Genomic DNA, 8,338 nt, shown 5'->3' with positions numbered 1-8,338 from the left:
GGAATGTGATACCCAGCACAGGGACACCTCCGAGTGATACAGGAGGCCCAGAAAAGGACGGTGGCTCTGCATTTGTCCCCAGCCCACAAGCCCACACTAGTTGCCTGCAACAGTGAAAGGGCAAGGGCTGGTCCTTCCACAGCTGCCACCACCTCGGTCCCCATCTGCATCCAGCGTGCTCGGGAAGGGACCGCAGGCTGCAGTGGCTGATCGCTGATGTCCCCACCAGGGGCCACTGTGACATTAAGGAAAGCCAGACTGCCAGGCATAGGAGGGGGCCGTGGGCTCCCGCTCCTACAGCAGCTCAGGGGCTCCATGGAGCATCTGCCCTCCTCCAGGGCTGGAAGCTCAAGCCTCCGAGGTGAATTGGTAAAAAAAAAATGGTTGCATGTCAAGGGTGTAGAGGGCTGGGGGTGTCACTATGGGACAAGGGGCTGCCATACATTGCAGTACAAAAATAAAGATATAAACAAGAAATGAAAAGGCTGGAGTGTTCAGATCACATCCTCAGATCTCTGGCTTGTAACAGCTAGAGAAGGAGAGAGAAAGAGAAACACAATCAGTGGTAGGAAAAAAAAGCAACTGAGCATGGAGGGGAGAGTGAGAAACAGAAAAAGGTAAATGACAGAGGAAACACAAACATAAGAAAAAGAAAATAAATGAGGGTGGGAAAACAGAACAGAAGGAAGAAAAACTCCATGTGATTAACATACACTGACTCTTGAGATAATAACACTCAGGTCCCACAGCCATAGACAAGGTGGCTTTCAAACAGAGGGAGAGAGAAATGTCAGCCAGCTAACAAGTGCCCTCCATCAGGACTGGTGGAGATTGACACTGAACACCTCCAGTTTAACAAGAGCCTCACAGTTTTGCAGTATGGAGAGGAATCCTCCTTCTAACGCTTTCCACACCGAGCCCCACGCATGCCGGCCAGCCAGCCTGCCTAAGCAGGAGGCAGAGCGGAGAGGCTCATTTTGCACACAGCTGTGTGAACATCTGCAGTGGGGACCAGCTGCTTCTGCTCTGCCTTTGCCACCTTTCCCACTGCACTCTCACCTTGGCAGAGCCAGTGGGGGAAAAGCCCAAGGAAGTGAGAGCAGGAAAGGAAAAATAACAGGCTGCCTTGTGCAAACTGCCCGGGCTGGCAGGCAAAGGAGCTGCGGACAGCAGCCTGGAGAAGCGATCTGGCATGCGTGTCACGCAGACACGTGGCAAAAGTCCACCCCTTCCCCTAACCACCCTTGCCTGCTTTGCATTCATTTCCACCCCTCTCCCAGCTGCACTCCCCTTTCTGCTGCCAGAGCCTCTGGTCCACAGCCATAGGATCTGCTTGGCAGGTAAAGGCATGCATAGGATGAGAATATGTAAAGCCACCTTAGGGATGAGTCAACCTCACACCTCCCTCCTTCCCCTCCCCAAGCTCTACAAACCACGGCCATACCCACAAGAGGGAAGTGAGTCACTCATGCAGAGCTCAGGCTGGCAGGAGCTGGGAGTGCAGACAGGTAACATACCTGCAGAGGAGGAAAAGTGAGGAGCAGAGAGAGACAGGGCCCTGGGCAGAGACCACTCTGAGCCCTGGGAGACAAAGAGAGCAGAGGGAAGGATGCTGGAGGCTGGCGAGTGGGGCAATGTGGGAGGTAGATGACAGTGCTGGGATGGACACGGAAGGGAGCAGGAGGGAGGGTCCGCAGGAAGAGAGTTTAGCACAATCCCGAATAGATGGACAGTCTGCAAATAAAAATAAAACCGCAGATAAACCAAACAGTTCAAAATACAAAGCAGCAGCCATGGTAACAGCTCTCCCCTATCAGCTTTATCTCCAGAGAGACTAACTCCTGGAGAGGACATCCCCCACACCCCACACCTGTTCTAGTCCTTCCCTGATGCTAGCTGTGAGCTCTCACCAGAAAGGTGGACGAGTCTATGTCTGGGGGGTTATTTTTATCATTTTCCTCAGGGATTTGCTGCACCTTTCTCCTCTGCTTCTGCTTCTGCCTCTGCCTCCTCCTCCACCTCCTGCTCTTCCTCCTCCAGGTCCTCTGTGTTCTGTAGCCCAGCATGTGGGACAAAAGGAAGAAAGAGTGGAGATACTTGCAAGATGAGCCATGGCAGTTCTTTCTGACACACAACGGAACAAAGCAATTGTCATAACACCAGAATAAAAAGGGACCATGGCCAAGACAATTCTAGGTCAGGGAACAGAGAGGCTTGTTTTCCTCTGGAGCATCACATCAGGGTACCTAACCCACTTACCAAGTGCTGTGACCCCACTGCCCAACAACTGCCGTCAGTTGCTAGTGCTCCTTCCTGCATCCTGGGTGTCTAAAGGATGTCATGCACTACTAAATGTTTCTGTCCTTCCCTCAAAAGGGGAGCAGGAGATATCTGCCCCTCAGGCTGAGACTCAGAAAAAGGAAAAAGAATGCTGCAAAACCTTCAGGGAAATAATGCCCTCTAGGCAGTGACACACACAGAATGGGCATGAGGAGGCATGAGGGGGATGTTAGAGTAGCATGAGAGGTGCCAGGGTGACTTGCTAAAGCCATTTGCCAGACACAGCCACACACCACCCCTCCAACACACACACCCCTCCTTTTGGGCAACGGGTGTAATGCCATGGTGCTGAACACCAGGACTGGCCCCTGTATTTCACCACTGAAATGCCCCACTGTCGCAAGGGAGAGAGAAAAGAGAGAAGGAGCAAAGAGCAAAGGATCTCATAGGCAATGGGAGCAGGGCCATAGCAAAGTTAATCTCACCTTGGCTTTGTGGCTGGGCTCAGAACTCAGGCCATTGGGGGAGTTGTACAACTCCTTGGAGACCACACAGAGGAATTCTGTCTGATCCTCATTCCCATAATTATAGGATGAGCCAATGTTCACAAGCTAGAAAAGATGAGAGCAAGAATCACAAGTATATATTCCTGAAAACACCCATTCCACCTGGGGAGCAAGGCAGAAAGCCCACCATGCAGCACTGAGTCCAACCCATAATCCCAGTGGAGAGACCTCATGACTAAGCCAAGGTGACAACACAGAGAACCAGGAAATAAGTTATACAGGAGACGAAACAGACTGGCCTCACACAGTATCCTCTAAACCTCTAGAAAGGGGCAAGAAAGAGCCAGTGTGATGGCTGAATCAATGACTTACCCAGTATTCTCAGAGCAGGAAGGAGCCTTGCCTGGAAACTGTATGGTATTCATGATCTTTTCCCCAAAAGACAGCTCCTTCCCCCCCCTGCTCTGCCTTATCCATACCTGCTCAAAGCGCCATCCATCTGACATAGTGGAAACCATCTGAGTGAGCTCCTCTTCCTGGCACTGCAGCACACGGTAGACATGCTTAGGAGGCACCTGAGAGCAAAATTGCAGAGCACACTGACAACCATCGCATGCTAAAAGCTGTTCCCCTGCTGCAGAATGAAGTGGTAATACCCCTCCTTGACAGACCTGCCCTCTTCCCCATGTCTCAGGTGAAAAGGGAATGGAAACCACAGTCCAGCTTTCTCCTGTGCTGTCATTGGAGGCAAGAACAGTATCTCTTCTGGAGAGCAGGGACTAAGTTGAGTGCTTCCTGCATTGTCCCCAGAAGATACTGCCCACTTTTGATGGGGAGTTTGCAGTTGTCATTACAAAATCATTTTTGCAAACACAACAAATGCTGATGGGGCTTTGCAGCACAAAGTGACTGTGCTGTCAGAGGCTTATAACGTGAGGCAGACAAGATGAAAAGTGATATAGTAGACAATCCTCTCTGAAAAAAGATTTTCAAAGGTTGCTGGCCGAGACAGGGTATGATTGTGCCACAGGATTGATTCCTTGCCTGCATTTAACTCTTTTACAGCCATCCCTTCACCTTTTCCCTCCAGATTTCTTTACAGGTATTACCATGCTCTTCATTGTGATTACACTCCCAGGACTCCCCACACCAGTCCTCCTCTCCATGACACCTTTGCTCTCCTCACAAACATTCCTCTTCCAGAGCAACCAGCTGCCTTCTTCCAAAAGTTAGAGGAGCTCACTTAGTTTCAGGGGCTACATCCAGCATTACTTCTGGGATGCAAAGCAAGCCTGCAATTTGTTTATGGTAACTAAATTGGTGGTAGCTTGTCCCCTGCAAGATTTTGCTGCATAAGGATTAGCACATTATCTCTAATTAGTTGCTTCCTTCCATTCCTTGCTGCTTCCCTCAAGTCTTCTCTCAGTCTAGACTTATCTCTCTCCCGTTTTACACACCCTGCTTTCCCCACTCTATTTTGCCATACCTGTGTCACTGTGTAGTCCTTCTCCTCCATTCGATCCTTGATTATTCGGATCAAAGGACCAATGTTATAGAACTCAGCTTCTTCAAGGATCCCTGAGAAAGACAGAAGGAAGGACCACAAAGACAGAAAGCTAGCAGCCCATCTTTATTTTTCAACTTGCAAAAGATCAATTCTAAGCTTCACAAGGTCCATAGGAAGAAATTATATTACTGCCTTACTTTTGAACAGGTTTGAAACTCTTACTGCAGAAAATTGAAACTTGGCTCTCTGCATCTTACTTCTAATGCACACCCCAACTTCCTTATGCTGCCTGCTACTACAGAAACAGGCACTGCCAGTGAAGTCTTGTGCTGAGGACTGCTAATACCTTTCCCAGATACCTGGCCAAGGAGAACAGCTGTAAGCTCCAGTCTCTCTTAATGACCACTTGTTATCACCTTGCTCTCTTAGCAAGACTCTCTTATTAAGGCAGAGAACCACAACTTATGGTTCTGACAAGTCACCAAAAGACCCTAGAAAAGCCTAACTTACCTCCTGGGCCACTTGGAGTTGCAGCCCCATATGACTTTATATGATCTTTGGCTCCCTTCCCTGTGCTTCAACTCAAAGCAGGTAAACAAAAATGTTTTTGGTTTTTTTCTCCATGGTGCCTGCATCTAGCACCTCTCCTGAGACTCAACTGTTTGCTAACAGGCCTTCAGGAAAACGGAGGTGGTTCCCAGAGGGTCAGTGAGGGAAAGGTGGCTGGGAGCCAACACTCACATGTCCCCAGGGCAATACAAAGAAAATATAGATGGGGAGATTGATCCTTTACTACCTGACACACTCAGACCTCCTCTGTGTCTCTCATTCTGCTATGAATTGTCTAATGGGTTAGTTTTATGCCAGTCTGAATGTTTGCAGCAGGGAAAAAAAAAAGGCAATGCAAATGAACTGGACTCCTGTTTATGTCTCAGATTTGTTATTAAAACCTGTGGATGAACTCTGTATGACCTCAGGATTACAAGAAATGTCAAGTAGGAAACACCTCAAAATTGTGTTTATTACAATCCTATACCATTAGTTTGGTATATTTTTGGAATTATAACTGATAAGACTATTCTGAAGAAAAATTTCCTTCCTTTAGGTAAAAATGTGTAAGAAAGGCAAGAAGACTAATGACCATGCAGAAACTGTGCTTGGCGAGAGCTGTGCAGCACAGCCTGTATTTCAAATTGGCTCCTTATTAGATCCTAACATCCAAAAAATAACAAGGCACTGTGGGCTGCTGGCTAGTAACACTGTGATGTCACCAAGTCATCCTGTTGGACCCACTGTCAACCTCAAATGAAGGATTGGTTTCTCTGACTTGCTCCACTGGAATTTCTGTAGTCCACAACCCATGAGAGCACAGGCAGCATACAGTGCATATCACTGATTAATGATGGTCTTTATTACAATCAGTAGAAGACATGAGCTCGGTTTTGTTTGGTCTACTGGGCTTTCATTCCTAATTAGAAACAGACATTAATAGAAAACTCAGTCTCAGAGCCTGGTTGAAAGTAGATCAGGAACAAGTAAAAAATGGCTTATTAAGGCTCTGAGATCTTGCCTACCTCTGCCTTGGTGACATCTCTGCTGGACAACACCTGCAAGGACACCTTCCTCACCTACTCCAAACCCCTTTAGTAAAGGAGACATTGTCATGCTTTGCAGGGATAGCTCTCTGAAATCCCCCCACAATAACATCCAAAAGGAGAACAAAAGACAACAAGGTTGACCACAAGCCCTATTTTTCCTGACTGTGGTATGTGGGATTTTTCTGAGCTCCACAACTCACCCTCTTCAGCCATATCTTTATCAAGGACCAGCTTCCCATGACGGAGGAAATTCAGAATCGGTCCAAAGTAAGTGGGGTCTCGATCTATTAGATATGCACCAGTTTCATCCTAGCAACAGAGAGAGATCACAAGGAGAAAAAACCCAAGCAAAACTTTTAACCAGCCCTCAAATGCCCTAGAATACAAGAAAATACAAACCTAAGCAAAAATATCCACTATTTCTGAGATTCTTTGGAAACCATGGGTCCCTGAGAGTCCCTAGCCAAGTCAGTCCACCTTGGATTTTAACTCCTGTATTGGTCTGCTCAGCATGCCCGCCTCAGTATGAATCAATCCAGATGAAAAAGCCCAAAAAATAGGCCTCAGTCTCTCTGTGCAACTGTGCATCCAGGCCTGGTGTGAGAGAGCAGCGATCCCCTTACAGGGACAAGGCTGAGTCAGGCAGACACAGCTGGGAAGTAGACCCAGGGTGTGGGGTGGGTGACAAAGAGGAAGGAGAGCAGGAGCAGAGGGGAGATGGCCTCTCCTTTCCCCGGCTCGGGAAGGCAGGTGCCAGGCTACTACAAGGTGGAATCTGGCATGGGGAAATCCTTCCCGGGAGAGGGGGGATAAAGAGCAGGCGCTTCTCACTCAGTTGCTCCTGCAGCTGCCGGGGTCTGGCTCCATCCCTGCGTCCCTCCAGCCCTCCCCATGCTCGGTGGGGCACGGTGCGGGAGGCAACCCAGCTGCCTTACCCGGTCCGACTGCAGCTCCTCGCCCTGGCACAAGCGACACAGGAAAGATTTCTGCTCCCGACACAGGGTCTGCCTGGTGGTGAGGAAGACGGTGCCCCCCACATTGAGCCTCACCCACTTGGCCTGGGTGCCAGCGGGTGGCGGGATGTCCCAGGTACAGCGTAGCCCCACGGCGCCCTGCATCTCCTCCCTGCCCTCCATCCTCATCCTCACCCCCACCTCCCCCACGGCGTGCAGGGACTGCCGCAGGTGCTGCCTGTCGGAGAATGCCGGGATCTGTAGTTTATCTGCCTCTCCCTCCGCAGCAGCCGTGTTTCCTGGGGGCTAGATCTTCCCTGTGACTACCGAGGGAGTCCTGAGAAGAGGAAGGTTGCTCGGTGCTGGAGGCTATCACTGAGGCTATTGAGCTGGGCAAAATCACAGCTCCACAGCGCTGACACTCCCTGGCTTTTCCTCTGTTCCCGTTTTCACAGACCATGGGCCGGTCAGCACTCCGGAGGTGCAGGGTGTTATGCAAAACTCGTCGGCATTTATTTCCACAGACATCCTCTCTGGCTCATTAAAAGCTTCTGGGAACTGTAGTTTCGCGGGGACACGCACAAAAGGGTGATGGGAACTGTAGTTTCCCCAGCTTGCTGTTCCTGCAATGAGGATGCTCTAAAGAAGGGGACTGCACCACATGAGACCCCAGCCCTGCGGCTGGTACTCTGCCTGCTTCCAGTCCCGGGTCTTGTCTGCAAGCTTCCTCGGAGGCAGGAAGCACAACCTGCTCCCTGGCACTCGGCAGATTAAGCCCCTCAGCGCTGTACTTCACAGCATTCCCTTCAGGACATCCATTACCTCAGGCTCACCGCTCAGTGCCGCAGCAGTTGCCATACTTTCTTGCAGCAAAATATGCAGACGGTTGCCTTCCTGCTAACATATGTAGGGACAGTTCTGGGAACTATAGTCTGGATCCACATGAAGTGCTGGCAGGAGGCAGGAATAATTTTTCTTCCAGCTCAGAGGAGTTGCTGACTTAGCAAAGTCCCCCCTCCCTGTGCTGCTCTACCAGCGCAAACCCCCCACATCCTTCCCCTGGGCTCCTGCCATCCCTGTTTGTGTCTGGGCAACAGAGTTCAGACTAACTCAGCTCTGTGTGGAGCTTTACCTCTGCCCCAGGCACGTATCACCTGCTGCGGCTGATGTTGTGGAATCTAGTCCTGCCCCTGCCACTCGCTCCTGCCAGGCCGAGCCTCAGTGCTCAGCAGTTCATGCCCCAGGGGACTCTGTTCAAACAAATTCCTTGGCACGGACAGAACCTGAACAAGCTCTCTCCAACAGAGAAGCTCTGCTTTTCCCACTCCCACCTAAGCACAGCTGTGCAGCTTGAGCACATTAAGAATGAAAAGCTGGTGTTTCACCCCATTGTGGCTCAAAAACCTTCCTCCACCTAAGCAACTTCCTGGCTCTTCCTTGACAGGGCAACGCAGCACCGCAGACACACAACACTTTCTTGCATTTAGATCTTAG

The 8,338-nt window shown here is 50.1% G+C and overlaps 1 protein-coding gene across 2 annotated transcripts; it reads right to left on the bottom strand.

Annotated features, from left to right (window-relative positions):
* Positions 1-408: 408 nt before the first annotated feature.
* LOC131592865 (BTB/POZ domain-containing protein KCTD17-like) lies at positions 409-7,033 on the bottom strand. 2 transcript variants are annotated; one of them, XM_058864708.1, is made up of 7 exons: positions 6,827-7,033; positions 6,092-6,200; positions 4,273-4,364; positions 3,266-3,361; positions 2,766-2,891; positions 1,911-2,052; positions 409-529 (listed from the first exon to the last, which is right to left on the bottom strand). In XM_058864708.1, exons 1-6 carry the CDS (start codon positions 7,031-7,033, stop codon positions 1,960-1,962), a joined length of 723 nt encoding a protein of 240 aa, XP_058720691.1. In that variant the 3' UTR covers positions 409-529; positions 1,911-1,959. The 2 variants fall into 2 exon arrangements, with proteins under 2 accessions (XP_058720691.1, XP_058720690.1); XM_058864707.1 differs by lacking the exon at positions 409-529 and adding an exon at positions 1,598-1,734.
* Between the last annotated feature and the right edge of the window lie 1,305 nt (positions 7,034-8,338).

Source organism: Poecile atricapillus, chromosome Z (genome assembly GCF_030490865.1).
Source record: "Poecile atricapillus isolate bPoeAtr1 chromosome Z, bPoeAtr1.hap1, whole genome shotgun sequence".
Lineage (NCBI taxonomy): Eukaryota > Metazoa > Chordata > Aves > Passeriformes > Paridae > Poecile > Poecile atricapillus.
Note: the sequence above shows the minus strand (reverse complement) of the source record. Positions and strands in the feature narration are given on the sequence as shown.